General features: G+C 38.1%; 1 protein-coding gene across 1 annotated transcript in view; it reads right to left on the bottom strand.

Moving 5' to 3' along the window:
* LOC129454650 (uncharacterized) overlaps nt 1-11581 on the bottom strand; it is a 155618-nt gene extending 144037 nt beyond the window's left edge. The window contains exons 1-13 of the mRNA XM_073858372.1: nt 11487-11581; nt 11187-11251; nt 10798-11080; nt 10434-10567; nt 10255-10281; nt 9728-10010; nt 4463-4596; nt 4278-4304; nt 3753-4035; nt 3435-3568; nt 3238-3279; nt 2723-3005; nt 1878-2011 (exon numbers count right to left, since the gene is read on the bottom strand). Of these exons, the coding sequence (XP_073714473.1) occupies nt 1878-2011; nt 2723-3005; nt 3238-3279; nt 3435-3568; nt 3753-4035; nt 4278-4304; nt 4463-4596; nt 9728-10010; nt 10255-10281; nt 10434-10567; nt 10798-11080; nt 11187-11250 (1828 nt within the window). The 5' untranslated portion in view covers nt 11251; nt 11487-11581. The remainder of the gene's footprint in view (nt 1-1877; nt 2012-2722; nt 3006-3237; nt 3280-3434; nt 3569-3752; nt 4036-4277; nt 4305-4462; nt 4597-9727; nt 10011-10254; nt 10282-10433; nt 10568-10797; nt 11081-11186; nt 11252-11486) is intronic.
* Nucleotides 11582-17451: the final 5870 nt, after the last annotated feature.

The following is a 17451-nucleotide window of genomic DNA, read 5'->3' on the forward strand; positions in this document are numbered from 1 at the left end:
AAAAATATGTTAGCAAATGAAGTAGTGGTGCAAATGTAATATCTTGTATGACTTCCATGAGCTTGAAGGACTGCATCCATGCGGTTTGGCAAGGATTCATCCAATGTATTGATGAAGTCATCAGGAATAGCAAAGAAAGCACTCTTGCATGCCTCCCAGAGTTCATCAATATTCTTTGGTTTCATCTTCCATGCTTCCTCTTTCATCATACCCTACATATGCTCAGTGATGTTCATGTCTGGTGACTGGGCTGGCCAATCCTGGAGCATCTTGATCTTCTTCACCTTGAGGAACTTTGATTTGGAGATGGAAGTATGCGATGGAGCACCATCCTGCAGCAGAATTTGGCCTCTTTTATGGTTGGGAATATAAGAGGTAGCTAAGATTTCTTGGTATTTTAGACAATTGATGTTGCCTTCCACCCTGCAGATCTCTCGCACAACCCCCATACTGGATGTAACCAGACCACAATTTTCTGCCACCAAACTGTTTTCTGGGTGAATCTCGGATCCATGCGGCCTCCAGTAGGTCTCCTGCAATATTTGAGGTGACTGTCATGTAATTCAACAGAAGATTCATCTGAAAAATCAACCTTCTGCTTTTCCAGTGTCCATCCTTTTAGCAGGCTGTGGGACTTGGCAAATGTCAAACGGTAGCTGCAGTGGAAAATGGGTTGGCCTTGGATTTTTGAGCTAACAAACGGTCCTCTCGAGCAGTTGTCTTGCGGGTCTGTCTGACCTGGGCTTGTCAAAAACGTTTCCAGTCTCATAAAATCTTTTTTTATCCTCTGTACTTGATGCTGAGACACATTGAAGGTGTCTGCTAAATCAGCAGTGGATCTGGTCTTCAGCCTTTTGATAATCAAAACTTTAGTCTCAGGGTGAATCTTAAGCCCGGAATACACTGCAGGATTTTTGCCCTCTTATAAGATCATTAACTTATCACACTGTGCGACACGGAGCGTTTAAACTCGGGTACGACAGGCATGTAGACTGTACGATGATGACACGGAAGCTTCGGCGGCAGCGGCACACGTTGCGCAACGTCACCAGCATGCGCTCGTGGTAAACAAATACCGGCGCGCAGGTCGTAGCAGCAAACACACTGTGCGGTGATCATGCCGAATTTCTGACACTGTCAGAAAACTATCGTAGGCTATCTTTGGACGCAAGACCGGGAAAAACCGTCTTTGAACCTCTCTCATTGTACGACATAGGACCACCGATGAAGAGCCACGATCACAGAAATCGCAACGATTGTTTCACGATGGCAATTTTTTGTCTGGGACAGCCAATAATCGTGCAGTGTATCCCGGGCTTTAGGCATGTTTGCAGAGATCTAGTTGCAGTTGATGTGAAGGTCTAGTGTATTGGGGTTCTTTTTATATACACCTGAGACCTAATTGATCCATTATTAGTCACAGATGAACCTTATATGACAAGGCGACAAAACTTAAGTCTTTGCAAAAATTGACTCAGTGGGCTTTACCAAGCTGTGAATATTAAAATACTTTTTGAAAGTTTTGTTTTGCACTGAAGCATTATTACAAAAGCTGGATTAAAATGAGCTATTTCTTGAAAACAAATCTTTATTATAAATATATTTTAGCGGCACTTCAGGTCAATTTGTACACAAGCGACAAGACTTTTGTCAGGGAGTTTACAGTGTATTGGTCTTTGTTGGTCTCTAGTATGTATTGGTTCTATTGGTTTTATGTTTTGGTTCTAATGAAATATGGCCCAAAACACACTACAGTGTAGTGGTTTTAATGGTAAAAGCTAATGGTTCCTATTGGTATTTTAATGGAAACCATTAGAATTTTCTGTAATGGTTTTATTGGACTTTTCAGCAGGTATACCTTTAGTCTGTTTTGTTATCTGCATACACCTCAACCTCACACAGAGTGAGGTATTTTTGTGTTCCAGGTAGAAAGATGTTGACATATCGTCCCTGAATAGGCTTAAACTCAAATGTTTTTGTGAGCAGAGGAGCAGTGAAAATAGTTGCAGCCCTGTAAATATATACATGACAGAGTGTAAAAATGAAAATTACAGGCCTTTTTTAACACTGGGAAACCAATAACTTCATTCAACTAAAAACGTCATTCACCCTAATATTATAGCATTTATTAGAGCAGGGGTTTTCAAACCTGTCCTGGAGGACCAGTAGTACTGCACAATTTGCATGTCTCCCTCATTAGACACACCTGGTTTAAAGGAACAGTATATAAGAAATTTATATCAATTAATCATAAAATGGCCTTGATATGTCACTAGACATTAAGAAATCATTTTCATTTCAAATACTTATATCACTCACAACAGTGGTCCGGCCAGTACATTGTCATTTAAAAAGTGGAGTTGCAGCCCTCAACTGATGTTTATGTTGTCATGTTGTGTACTGGCCACCAGTTGTATGATTGCAGTACCAGTTTTAGCCACAAGTTTTGTGATTGCAGTACCAGTTTTGGCCACAATCCTACATACTGTTCCTTTAAATATTCAGCTCATTAGTAGAGACTGCAAGACCTGAACTGGGTGTGTAATGTAACTGAATGAGGTGTGTCACAAAAGCAAAATGTGCAGTACTAGGACAGGTTTGAAAACCCCTGTATTAGAGATCATTAAACCCAATTAAATTGACATGTTATAATGTTTTTAAAATACACAAACACAAAATGTTTAAAGGAGAAAATTATACAACAAATAACTACATTGCTTACAGCTCATTGTTGTTGCCATTGTTATCCAGACTGTTGCCAATACGGATCTGAGCACCTGCTATCCTCTCTCCACAACAGTCTCCACGATTAGTGATGATAACTTTGTTAATACTGTAAATCCTTTTGAGGTCCACTCTCCACCAGGGATTTTTTTCTATTGCGGTGTGAGTGCAGGATCGCTTCATGTAATCTGAATCTCTGTTACCATCTACAGCATGATCAGCATCTGCTAATTCATTGTAAGTGGAGGACTGGACAGCTTTGGCTCCAAAAGCAATGTTATCTGTTCAGAATTTAAAAAATGAACAAAACACTTCTTTCATTGATAAAGTAAACTATAATGGGCACCATTATGCCAATCAAATGATTGTTTATTGTTTTCTTTTTTACTCATTTTTATATCAGAATATTGGCATGTTACACTCATAAAAAGGTCCAAAAAAGAGCAATACCTTAAAAAAAACCACTTTTGGTTAAAAAAACTACAGTGACATTTCTAAAGCATTTTTCCTTACCAGGGATATACTTACCAGGAGTTTCTTGTGTAAACAAAGACCCTGACCAAGAGTAAAAACCTTTTGTTAAGAGTGTATATTCAAAGCAATGAAAACTAAACTTGCACAGAGCACAATTGAGCATTCATGTTATCTTTTTGGTAATTAAATAACAACATTCATTCACACATTGATATAACTTCAGTCTGTTTTGTTACCTGAATACACCTCAACCTCACACAGAGTGAGATATTTTTGTGTTCCAGGTAGAACAATGTTGACATATCGTCCCTGTATAGGCTTAAACTCAAATGTCTCTGTGTGCTGAGGGGCAGTGAAAATAGTTGCAGCCCTGTAAATATATAAATAACAGAGTGTAAAACTTCATTCAACTAAAAAAGTACTTCACTCTAATATTATAGCAGATATTAGAGACCATTAAACCCAATTCAATTGAAATGTTATAATATTTTTAAAATACACAAACCCAAAATGTTAAAGGAGAAAATGATACAACAAATAACTACATTCCTTACAGCTCATTGTTGTTGCCATTGTTATCCAGACTGTTGCCAATGCGGATCTGAGCACCTTCTATCCTCTCTTCACAACAGTCTCCACGATTAGTGATGATAACTTTGTTAATACTGTAGATACCTTTGAGGTCCACTCTCCACCAGGGATTTTTTTCTATTGCGGTGTGAGTGCAGGATCGCTTCATGTAATCTGAATCTCTGTTACCATCTACAGCATGATCAGCATCTGCTAATTCATTGTAAGTGGAGGACTGGACAGCTTTGGCTCCAAAAGCAATGTTATCTGTTCAGAATTTAAAAAATGAACAAAACACTTCTTTCATTGATAAAGTAAACTATAATGGGCACCATTATGCCAATCAAATGATTGTTTATTGTTTTCTTTTTTACTCATTTTTTTATCAGACTATTGGCTACACTCATAAAAAGAGGTTTTTAAAGCAATACCTTACAAGAACCACTTTTGGTTTCAAAACTACAGTGAAATTTCTAAAAAGAGGATTTTTTTAGCAGGGATACACTTACCAACTGGTCTTTGTGTAAACGAACACCCTGACAAAGAGTAAAAAACATTTATTAAAGATTGTTTATACAAAGCAATGAAAACAAAACTTGCATAGAGCACAATTGAGCCTTCATGTTATCTTTTTGGTAATAAAATAACAACATTCATTTACTCATTGATAAGTAACTTCAGTCTGTTTTGTTACCTGAATACACCTCAACTTCACATAGAGTGAGGTATTTTTGTGTTCCAGGTAGAAAGATGTTGACATATCGCCCCTGAATAGGCTTAAACTCAAATATCTCTGTTTGCAGAGGAGCAGTGAAAATAGTTGCAGCCCTGCAAATATATACATAACAGAGTGTAAAAGTGAAAATTACAGGCCTTTTTGGCACACTGGGAAACCAATTCAAGACGCCACTTCCGTCATGCCCGCCGCCATATTTGTGTCCGCCTTGGCAGTGAACACAGCATATCTAATGCACTAAATGGTCACATTTATTAGTTTAATTGATGGCTTACCAGAGACAAAATACTGGTTTTACAATGTGGAGTTAGATGTCGTCTGCCAGTCAGTCATTCCAGTGGTTTGGCATCACGGAAAAGAGCACAAAATCAACAAAATGTCAAATTTTGGGTATCATGCATTATTTGTCATATTCTGTATTAAATATTTCCAGAAATTAAAAATGTCTCATAAAATAAATTAAATGTAATATCTCTGTCATTATAAATAGAGTAGACAACTTGGTGAATATTTTTGGCTTTAATTTACTAACGCAAATGAACAATCCCTCTCGCACACTGTATCCCGTTATCATTAACAGCCCTGCATCCCACAGTTAACAGTGAATCACATCTGAGTACACACAAACCATTATCTTTACCATACTTCTAAGTTTAATGGTAAGTTATAATGCATTAATTTCATGATGATACACATGTGAAAAGTCTTCGTGAAACCTGCTTGGCGCACCTGCTGTATCATATGCAAGGATCTGGTAAAGCAATATGATAATGTATTACAATTTATTGCTTTGTAGTCCTAAGGTGCTGGGACACAAAAAAAGTCTGCTGTCCATAACATGTCAGCGGGAACAAACGTGCACATGCAGAACTGTGATCTTTCGGAGATAGCAGTTTTACCTAGCTACTTCCTATGACAACCCTACTTAAAAAATCCAGCTAAGACCAGCATAAGCTGGTAGCTGGTTTTAGCTGGTTTAAGGTGGTTACACTGGTCCTCCCAGCCGGACAAAGCTGGTTATGCTGGTGGGCCAGCTGGTCTTCCAGCCTGACCAGCTAAGTCCAGCTAGACCAGCTTAAAAAGTGACCAAAACACAGCTAGTCCAGGGCCGGGTTTCCCAAAAGCATCGTAAGGCTAAGTAGATCGTAAAAACGATCGTACGAATCATCTTAGAATTACGGGCTGTTTCCCAAAAGCTTCGTAACTTAAGTTGCACTTGAAAATCATCGTAGATCTACGAGTGCTCTGGAGTAATCGTTCATTCATAAGTTCATCGTAAGACAACAGAGTTACAAGGTCACCTACAGGACAACCAGCAAATTGCACTCCTGCAATGACGATAATGTGATGTTTTAAATGTTTATTTATTTATTGGGTTCTTCTTTGTTTATATTATATTAAATACAGGCATGGATTAACGCACGGGCCTACTGGGCACTTGCCCAGGGCACTGGGCCAGCAGAGGGCCCTGTCAAATTTACTGTGTCTATTTTTTTCAAGTAAATATTTTAATTTTATTTTCAGTAAAATTTTGTTAAATATTGAGGAATAATGTGAATTTTTTTTGCAGTTGCAAAGTATTAACTAGTAAATAAATCAAATAAATAATTTTAATGTATTGCTGCGCTGTTGAAAGGGCTTCTAGAGGCGAGTGAAAAGCATTGCGTAATATAAAAGTCACACGTAGAAGACGGTTACTCAAAAACCAAAACAAAAATGAGTTTAAAACCACAACCAAGTGGATCAATGAAAAGAAAGCACAAAAGGACAGCTTTTCCTCACAATGCCAGTCAGCAATTGTGAAGGAGAATGTTCATTTTCTCTAATGGCAAGAGTAAAAAACTAACTAAGAAGCAAAATGTGTCAAGGACGTCTTTAATGGCCATTGAATGCGATCTTGTGAGGGAACTGGATTTTGATGATGTGGTGGAAGCGTTTTCTCTGAGGAAATTCGAGAAAGATACCCCTCAGCTAAGGTAAATTTAAACCAACTTTTTTTTAAACCAATGTTTAAATGCATGTTTTCAATTGATTCCAATGGAAACTCTGCGTTTTTCAAATAAGCAAGCAGCTAGCGTGTTTTTTCCGCGCTGAAAACCGGCGCTCGGGGTTTTATTCGCGCTCAGCGCTGAGCGTCGAGAGCTCAAATATATATAACTTTTGAGTGAAAAGCTCCGCTCGTCTTTTTGATGGAGTATGTTGTACAGTATGTTGACAGATACTGGTGAGATATAAATAAACCAATTTGTGGAGTGAAAGTACAGAATATTGTGTGCATTCTCTCCCCCCGTATTAGTGCCATTGTTAATCCTGTATGATGGGGCATACAGGCAGAGGCGAACCAACACTTGAGCCCTGTGCAGTTGCAACGCTGTTGCCCAAAAAATTGGTAAAGGGGGCCTTTGAGACATCTGTGCCCAGGGCACATCATCGCCATAATCCGTCCCTGATTAAATATATTATATAATATATTTAAAATTCAAATGAGAAATCAAATTTAAATGACTAAACATAAATTAATAAAGAAGGAAAACGTATTTTGTACAAGTTGGTAAAAGTTTTTTGTATTTTGGTAAAAGTTGGTATAGCAAATTGATAAATGGTTCATACCGATTGCTGCTATAATTCATCTAAACATTGTTTTGAAGGGAAATGGCATCTAATTAAAGAAACCAAATAAATATTTACAGTACACTGTAAAAAATACTTTGCTGCCTTAAAAATTTGTGTTGAATCAACTCGGATTTACAAGTCATTTTAACTTACTATTATTTATCTTGACTAGAGATGAGTTGTTATAACTACAGATGAGTTGTTATAACTTATAAAACTAAGTTGACTTTTCTCAACTATATTTTATAAGTTGTGACAACTCATCTCCGTTGAAATTACTTGTAAATCTGAGTTGATTTAACAAAAAATTTTAAGGCAGCAAAGTATTTTTTACAGTGTACAATGCAATAATCCATAATAATAAATAAACATAGATAATAAACAACAAATAATAATAATAATCTAAACTATAATAGAAACGCAGAAGGCATTTCGCAGTGGGACGAGTCCTAACTAAATACGGAAAATAATATTTAATAAATTATTAAAACATTTAAAAAGTAATTGAACAATAATGAAAATATATTATTAAAAATATTAGTGCACATCGGCTGAAGATTAGAGATGAGCCGGATACTCGGCTGAAACGAGTATCCGGTACGGATAAAGCACTTCTGCCGAGTACGAGTATTATACGAGTAATACGAGTCAATATCTGTGCTCGGATTAAATGAAAATCATCATTGGGTAGCTGATTGTGTCAGCGTTCTGTGATAGGCTAGTAGTAACAGCGCCGCCCCTCCCCTACACAAATACAGATGTATCGTGTTGCTGTGAGTCCCACAGCTCCGCTCTGCTCATTCACACACAGAAAAGCTCTCTGTCTCTCTCCCTCAGTCACTCGGGTTCGCGGTTCTTTTCTGTTAAAGTTTAGGGTTTCTTTAGCTTTTTACTTCGGGTTGTAACGTTCAAATACGTACTAACCAGCAGAGTTCTGGTAAACGTGGGTTCGTTCAGACGTGAATGGGACGCGCATCGCGTCTCTGCCTGTCGGAGATTTTTTTTCTTTTTTTAAACCTTCAGCTGGGAGCTGTCTGTGTCCCGCTCTGCACACTCATACACAGAACAGCTTTCTGTCTCTCTCTCACTCAGTCTCTCGGGTTCACGGTTCTTTTCCATTAATGTTTAGGGTTTCTTCAGCTTTTTACTTCGGGTTGTAACGTTAATACATACTAACCAGCAGAGTTCTGGTAAACATGGGTTCGTTCAGACGTGAATGCAACTCGCATCGCGTCTCTGCCTGTCGGAGAATTTTTTTCTTTTTTAAACCTTCAGCTGTCTCTAACCAGTAACCAGACACTGAGTGTCTGACACGTATTTGCTGTATTTCATACAAAAATAAAGGTATTAAGCTATAATATAAATATTACAAATTAATTTAAGCTACTCTCTCTCTCTCTCTCTCTCTCTCTCTCTCTCTCTCTCTCTCTCTTGTCAGTTTTTTCTCTCTGACACTTTTTTGCTGTATTTCATAAAAAATAAAGGTAGTAAGTTAAAGTTAGTGTTATAAATATTACAAATTAATTAAGCTACACACACTCTCCCTCTATCTTCCTCTCTCTGCCAGTCATCTAAGTTTTTTCGTTTTAACCATCAGCTGGCTTTAACCAGTTTTTTTTACTCTGACACTTTTTGCTGTATTTCATAAAATATAAAGGTAGTAGTGGTATAAATAATAAATAATATTACAAATTAAGCTACACACACAAACAAACACTCTCTCTCTCCCTCTTATGATCAGTGATACAGAAATATAACAATTTCTGATCAACCCATATATTAATTGCATGCTTAAAATAACATACCGGTTAAAGCCTCGCCCATTTCAAGACAAACCCCGCCTACTTCCGGGTTAGGCCACACCCACTCCGAGTACAGATACAGATACAGATAATTCATATGGTTTACAGATACAGATACAGATACAGATACAGATAATGCTGTACTCGCCCATCCCTACTGAAGATCATTAGCCTAAACAAGCTTCTGCTACAAATTCGAGTCATTCTATTGGTGACATTTCAGCACTTGACAAATGGATAGCGACTCGTAAGTAGCACTTAAAACCCGATCGTTTCACGTGCATCTTTGTGAAACGCACGTAAATGAACAACGAATGTTCGTTAAGTAGCTCGTAGAAAGCGCTCTTAAGTGCTAAGTTCAATCGTTATCGGGAAACCCAGCCCTGCTTGCTACACCAGCAAAACCAGCTTCCTACACCAGCAAAACCAGCTAAAACCAAGCTGGAGATCAGCTAAAACCAGCTCACCAGCTTATGCTGTCTTAGCTGGATTTTTCAGTAGGGAAGACCCCTGTTCTAAGATAGCGGCAGTTTTGACGCATGCTTAGAACCCCAAGGCGACATCTAGTGTATATATCTATGGCTGCTGTGAGTGGACACAAAAATGGCGGCGACGACACACCGTGTTGTCACATGGTCTGGATGAATAACTTCAAGCAACTTAAAAACGTCCTTCACCCTATAATATTATAGCAGATAGTAGAGACCATTAAACCCAATTAAATTGAAATGTTATAATGTTTTTAAAATACACAAACCCAAAAATGTTTAAAGGAGAAAATTATACAACAAATAACTACATTCCTTACAGCTCATTGTTGTTGCCATTGTTATCCAGACTGTTGCCAATGCGGATCTGAGCACCTGCTATCCTCTCTTCACAACAGTCTCCACGATTAGTGATGATAACTTTGTTAATACTGTAGACACCTTTGAGGTCCACTCTCCACCAGGGATTATTTTCTATTGCGGTGTGAGTGCATGAGCCCCTCATGTAATTGGAATCTCTCTTACCATCTACAGCATGTTTAGCATCTGCTAATTCATTGTAAGTGGAGGACTGGACAGCGTTGGCTCCAAAAGCAATGTTATCTGTTTAGAATAAAAAAATAACAAAACACTTCTTTCATTGATAACGTGAATTATAATGGGCACCATTATTCCAATCAAATGATTAATTATTGTTTTCTTTTCACTCATTTTTATATCAGACTATTGGCATGCTACATTCGTAAAAAGGTCCAAAAAAAGAGGTTCTTACAAGAACCACTTTTGGTTTCAAAACTACAGTGAAATTTCTAAAAGAAAGCATTTTTTATACCAGGGATACACTTACCAAGTGTTATTTGTGTAAACGAACACTCTGACAAAGAGTAAAAAACATTTATTAAAGATTGTATAAAGCAATGAAACTAAAACTTGCACAGAGCACAATTATATTCATGTTATCTTTTTGGTAATAAAATAACAACATTCATTAACACATCAATATGTAACTTCAGTCTGTTTTGTTACCTGAATACACCTCAACCTCACACAGAGTGAGATATTTTTTTGTTCCAGGTAGAAAGATGTTGACAAATCGCCCCTGAATAGGCTTAAACTCAAATGTTTCTGTGAGCAGAGGAGCAGTTAAAATAGTTGCAGCCCTGCAAATATATACATAACAGAGTGTAAAAGTGAAAATTACAGGCCTTTTTGGCGCACTGAGAAACCAATAACTTTATTCAACTACAAACTTCCTTCACCCTATAATATTATAGCAGATATTAGAGACCATTAAACCCAATTAAACTGAAATGTTATAATGTTTTTAAAATACACAAACCCAAAAATGTTTAAAGGAGAAAATTATACAACAAATAACTACATTCCTTACAGCTCATTATTGTTCCCATTGTTATCCAGACTGTTGCCAATACGGATCTGAGCACCTATTATCCTCTCTCCACAACAGTCTCCACGATTAGTGATGATAACTTTGTTAATACTGTAGACACCTTTGAGGTCCACTCTCCACCAGGGATTTTTTTCTATTGCAGTTTGAGTGCAGGATCGCTTCATGTAATTTGATTCTCTGTTACCATCTACAGCATGTTTAGCATTTGCTAATTTATCGTAAGTGGAGGACTGGACAGCCTTGGCTCCAAAAGCAAGATTGTCTGTTTAATGTGATATAAAAGTTATAACAGGTTATTCCAGACTGCTCTATAGCCACAGAAATGCTGGGTAAGACTAAAACTTTATATTTTTCTACATTTAGTGTACCTGTAAAGCCAGCATTACACAGGCAAGGCAAAAGTGTGAGCAATGAAATCACAATGATATCCATCCTGATTAGAAATAAAAATACAACACATTATATAGTAAAGTAAATATTTATTTGTGTCTCAGATCCTTACCAGAAACTATTACTTAGAACCCTATGTTCTTATCTTAGTCATTTTAGTCTTTTTGCTGTTTAATGAGAGTCAGAGTTTTCCAACTACGTCTAGACTGAAATTGTCATAAATTCACTATAGTGTTCTATTGATGGTGTTGTACAAAGAGCTAAAGCATGATTCTTACCTTTATCTCTTCATTAAACCTCAGATCAAGCTCAAGTTTTCTTCTTTGGTTAGCAAGTGTTCTGCAGTTGAATGTTCTGTTGTGAAACTGCTTATTTATTTTGTTACAACACATTGTGCAATATTTGTTTTATTCTTTATCTTTATCCAAAACAGCATTTGGATTTCATCAGACATCCAGTAACAAACACAAAAATGTCAAGTATTAAAGGGACAATAAGTAGGATTTTAAGTGTTTTATTAATCAAAATCAATGTCTTTATTCATAAATATCCTCGTTGGTGTCAAATGACCTCTGTCAGTGATCTGACTTTTTTTTGTAAGCTTAGAATTTCTCCTCTTTACTTACATTAAACGGGTAAGGGCCGATTCACACCTGCTGCGTGGCGTATCTGTTGCATGTCAGTTGTGTGGTGGCTGCGTCGCGTTTTCTGTGTCTGTACATACCAGAAGCGTGCCTGACGCAACGCAGGCTTACGTGCTTTTCGGACTCCGGCAAAACAAGGCCGATGTCAAAGGCTTCGCTATGGAGTTTCTTAGGTCGGCGTCAGGCACTGGGTTCAACGAGGCAGAGCTGAAACTCATTTTCAACAGCTGCCTCGACGAGCCCCTCCAGCCTGTCGAACAGAAGAGGCTGAGACCCCTGGGCTTCCCTGACATAGTGGAGTATCTGATGAACCGCGAGCCCAGGGGTTTAACCGCAGCTGAACGAGCCACCCAGCTTTCCCCCATCCCAGAGGGTCGTGTCGTGGCAGTCATCACACGGGAGGATGCAGCTCTCACCACCTCGATCCCAGAGAGTCCTGCTCTGCCTACCGACCTCCGAGGGAAGCGTGGGAGAAGGCTCTCGTGGGAGTCCGCTTTAGATGCGTCCTCCTCACCTGCCATGACCACCACGATTCCTCTGCCTCCTGCCATGAGCTCTGTGCCTCGCTCTAAGAAGAAGAGGAAGAAGGGGTCCTCGGCTCTTCAGCCAGCTGCAGCCTCCCCGGCCTCTGATACGCAGCAGCCTCAGCCTCTGCCAACGCAGTCTCAGCCGGAGTCTGCCCAGCCACAGTCAGCTGCAGCCTCCTCGGGGTCGTCGCCGCTGCCCTCAACGCAGCCAGCCAAGCCGCCGCTGCCCTCAACACAGCCCACCCAGCCGCCGCTGCCCTCAATGCAGCCCCTTCAGATGTCTGCGCAGTCAGCGCAGCCCCTTCTGCCGTCTGCGCAGCGCAGCCTTTGCCACAGCCAGCTGCAACGCCCCCTACCCCACCTCTGTCTGACCCGCCTGGAACTATCCCTCCTTGCCCTGTCCCCACCAAGCCTGTCCGTTTCAGGCCCCCTGTCAAGCCGGTCTGGACTCCCCACCCCAAGCTTTGCTCTGGACCACCTCCTGTGAACTTTTTTTGTTCCCCCGCCTTCTTCCACTTTGCCTGGACTTCCTCATGTGAACTGTATTACTCCTCCGCCACCCCTTCCTTGTTTGTTGTTTTTATTGTCACACCCCAACCCATCTGTTAATATCGCTTGTCTTCCTCTGTTAATGTTTTTAATGTTTCATTGTTCTTGTCTAGTGTACAGTATGTCTTGTCCTGTGTCTCTCCTTGAGGGCCGCCAGGTGGCGTCCCTTGAGGGGAGGGTACTGTCAGGATTCTGTCGGAGTCTTGTTTGGTATTAATATCTAGTTCAGTATGGCAGGGTTCTGACAGTACAATGTTTTGTGTGGGAAAGCGTGGTCTTAGTATTGTTATATTAGACCACGTTTTTCCCGTGTCTCGTCACTTTTACCCCACTCCCTTGTCATCCTCTCTTCATTATTGTTTAACTCACCTGTTCCCCTCTTGATTTGCTCCCTTATTTAATGCCCTTGTGTTTGCTGTCCTGTGCTGGTTCGTTTTGATGCTGTCCTGTTTTCTTGTGAGTAGTCATAGTAAATGTTCATAGTCAAGTTTTTGTGTAGCATCAGTTTTTATTTTTTTCTCCATTTATTGTTAGTGGCTGTTTTTGCCCCATTGACTTCCATTATAACCACATTTTTTTGATTGCAGAGCTATGACACCTTTTTATCGTGCATTTTTTAATGTTGGTGTTTTTTCCTTTTGCTAAGAGGTCAAATGTGTCCTTTTTACTGTTGATCACCATGTGGCACTATTAACCCTTTAGTAGGCCTATGCAAAAACAGAGCTTAATTTCTGGCTTGTACACTGAGTTATATGGAGTATAACTCCATAATAAAAGCATATTATTGTGTGTGTGTGTGTGTGTGTGTGTGTGTGTGTGTGTGTGTGTGTGTGTGTGTACCTGGTAATAACCAATTGTCCCCACAAAGATTAGAATACCAGTGTTTTTGTGACCTTGTGGGGACATTTTGATGTCCCCATGAGGAAACAAGCTTATAAATCAAACAAAATGATGTATCTTGAAAATGTGAAGTAGGAGAAGTGTTTCTGTGATGGTTGGGGTTAGGGAATGGGGTAGGTAAGTGGAATAGAATATACAGTTTGTACAGAATAAAATGCATTACGTCTATGGAATGTCCCCCCAAAACATGGAAACCAGAATGTGTGTGTGTGTGTGTGTGTGTGTGTGTGTGTGTGTGTGTGTGTGTGTGTGTGTGTGTGTGTGTGTGTGTGTGTGTGTGTGTGTGTGTGTGTGTGTGTGTGCGTTTGTGTGCGCGCGAATGTGGGTGCGTGTGTATGTGTGCACGTGTGTGTGCACGTGCGTACAAGCCAGAAATTAAGCTTTGTTTTTGCACAGGGCTAATAAAGGGTTAATGGTGCCACATGGTGATCAACAGTAAAAATGACAAATTTGACCTTTTAGCAAAAGGAAAAAACACCAATATTCAAAAATGCATGATGAAAAGGTGTCATAGCTCTGCAATCAAAAAACTTCAAAGACAATGTTTTTACTAATCTTTGATAAGCCCAAGACTGTGAAAATGGTATTTTAAAAATCCAGGTTTTTATATTGAAAATCATAATTTTGTGTGCATTTTTTCCCCAAATCAGTGACACCACTTATAAACTTGGCAATTAAAGAATTAAAATCATGGAATTTTTGTGAAGATTTTGTAGTTTTGATCAGTACTGAGGTTGATTAACAGATTCATGTAAAAAAAATTGAAAAAATTTCATCTGATACATAGCCGTTGAATTTAAAGGATGTTTTCATTCACTAACAACACGAAAGGTAGTACATTTGAACAATGCACAAGGGTTAATCTGTTCATGATTATTGCGTATATGTAGTCTAAGTTGTTCTGACGTTTTTGTACACATTTAAAATAAATTTTGTATGAAAGTTTTTGTTGAATCATGATTTGTAAGTTAAAACGTCCGTATGCACGTTTTACAAACAAATTTGTGCATATGCATGCTTAGTGAATGAGACTCAATGTTATCTATGAAGTGGTTATGCTTATTTCTTATTTTTCCTTTAAATGCATCCATAGTTAAAACAGGCATTGCTCTTCCCACTCTATGGATATTGCTTGAGCATCAGTATTTTCTTTATGTAGCCTGCAGTTTTTTTTTTTTTTTTTTTTTGCTAAGCTTGTTTTTGTTTTTGGCAGACTTGAATATAGGCAAAATCTAATATTTATCAAATGTTTAAAATTATTACAAGAAATTATTTTAGAAAGTCCATATTGAGTATCATCTGTACCAGATCTCTCACAGCATCAGTGTTATCATTGCTTATTTACTTGGAATAAATGAATGTCAGAGACAAACTGTGTAACATGCTTACTTTATGTATTGATTTCATACATTATTTTTGTTACCTCCATAGAACACAAAAATATGTATTTTTGCAAAATTATAAAAAAACATTTTAGACAGAGCCAGTTGCTGTTTTGAGATGTTAGCCTCTTCTTTTGGTGGACTGGGGTGTAATCATGCCACTTAACCTGCAGACGACATAAGAAAAAACATTAAGAAATTTTACACAGTGTTAAACTTCACATTTTGCTTTTTTATTATATCTTACCTGTATAAACCTCAACTTCACACAGAGTGAGTATTTTTTGGTTCCCTGGTAGAAAGATGTTGACATATTGCCCTTGAATATGGTGAAATGTAAATGTTTTTGTGCCTCCAAGTGGGATGGACCCAATTGTTGCAGCGCTGTGAATACACAAACATTAAGACATATACGTCCGATTCAAACATGTTTACATTCAAAAGAAAAATTATTAACGATATTAATGAATAATTTATTTATTCAGTTTATGAAAGCTTCCAATGTTTTAAGAAAGACTAACATTCCTTACAGCTTATTGTTGTTGCCATTGTTATCCAGACTGTTGCCAATTCGGATCTGAGCACCTGCTATCCTCTCTTCACAACAGTCTCCACGATTAGTGATGATAACTTTGCTAATACTATAGATACGTTTGAGGTCCACTCTCCACCAGGGATTATCTTCTATTGCGGTGTGAGTGCATGAGCCCCTCTTGTAATTTGATTCGCTTTTACCATCTACAGCGTGTTTAGCATCTGCTAATTCATTGTAAGTGGAGGACTGGACAGCTTTGGCTCCAAAAGCAATGTTATCTGTTCAGAATAAATAACAAAACACTTCTTTCATGGATAAAGTAAATTATAATGGGCACCATTATGCCAATCAAATGATTGATTATTGTTTTTTTTTTACTCATTTTTATATCAGAATATTGTCATGCTTCACTCGTAAAAAGGTCCAAAAAAAGAGCAATACCTTAAAAAACACTTTTGGTTAAAAAACTACAGTGAAATTTCTAAAGCATTTTTCCTTACCAGGGATTTACTTACCAGGAGTTTCTTGTGTAAACAAAGACCCTGACAAAGAGTAAAAACCTTTTGTTAAGAGTGTATATTCAAAGCAATGAAAACTAAACTTCCACAGAGCACAATTGAGCATACATGTTATCTTTTTGGTAAAAAAAAAAACAGCATTCATTAAAACATCAATATGTAACTTTAGTCTGTTTTGTTACCTGCATACACCTCAACCTCACACAGAGTGAGATATTTTTTTGTTCCAGGTAGAAAGATGTTGACATATCGTCCCTGAATAGGCTTAAACTCAAATGTTTCTGGGAGCAGAGGAGCAGTGAAAATAGTTGCAGCTCTGCAAATATATACATAACAGAGTGTAAAAGTGAAAATTACAGGCCTTTTCTGGTACACTGAATAGGCATATAAAGCAAAAACGGTCCTTCACCTTTATATAACAGCAGATATTAGAGACCATTAAACCCAATTAAACTGAAATGTTATAATGTTTTTAAAATACACAAACCCAAAATGTTTAAAGGAGAAAATTATACAACAAATAACTACATTCCTTACAGTTTATTGCTGTTCCCATTGTTATCCGGACTGTTGCCAATTCGGATCTGAGCACCTATTATCCTCTCTCCACAACAGTCTCCACGATTAGTGATGATAACTTTGTTAATACTGTAACTCCTTTTGAGGTCCACTCTCCACCAGGGATTATCTTCTATTGCGGTGTGAGTGCAGGATCGCTTCATGTAATCTGAATCTCTGTTACCATCTACAGCATTATAAGCATCTGCTAATGCATCGTAAGTGGAGGACTGGACAGCGTTGGCTCCAAAAGCAATGTTATCTGTTCAGAATAAAAAATAAACAAAACACTTCTTTCATTGATAAAGTGAATTATAATGGGTACCATTATGCCAATCAAATGATTGATTATTTTTTTCTTTTTTACTCATTTTTATATCAGACTATTGGCATGCTACACTCATAAAAAGGGGTTTTTAAACCAATACCTTACAGAACCACTTTTGGTTTCAAAACTACAGTGAAATTTTTAAAAAGATGAATTTTTTAGCAGGGACACACTTACCAACTTGTGTAAACGAACACCCTGACAAAGAGTAAAAAACATTTATTAAATATTGTATATTCAAAGCAATGAAAATAAAACTTGCATAGAGCACAATTGAGGATACATGTTGTCTTTTTGGTAAT

Source organism: Misgurnus anguillicaudatus, chromosome 20 (genome assembly GCF_027580225.2).
Source record: "Misgurnus anguillicaudatus chromosome 20, ASM2758022v2, whole genome shotgun sequence".
In the NCBI taxonomy this organism is placed as follows: Eukaryota; Metazoa; Chordata; class Actinopteri; order Cypriniformes; family Cobitidae; genus Misgurnus; species Misgurnus anguillicaudatus.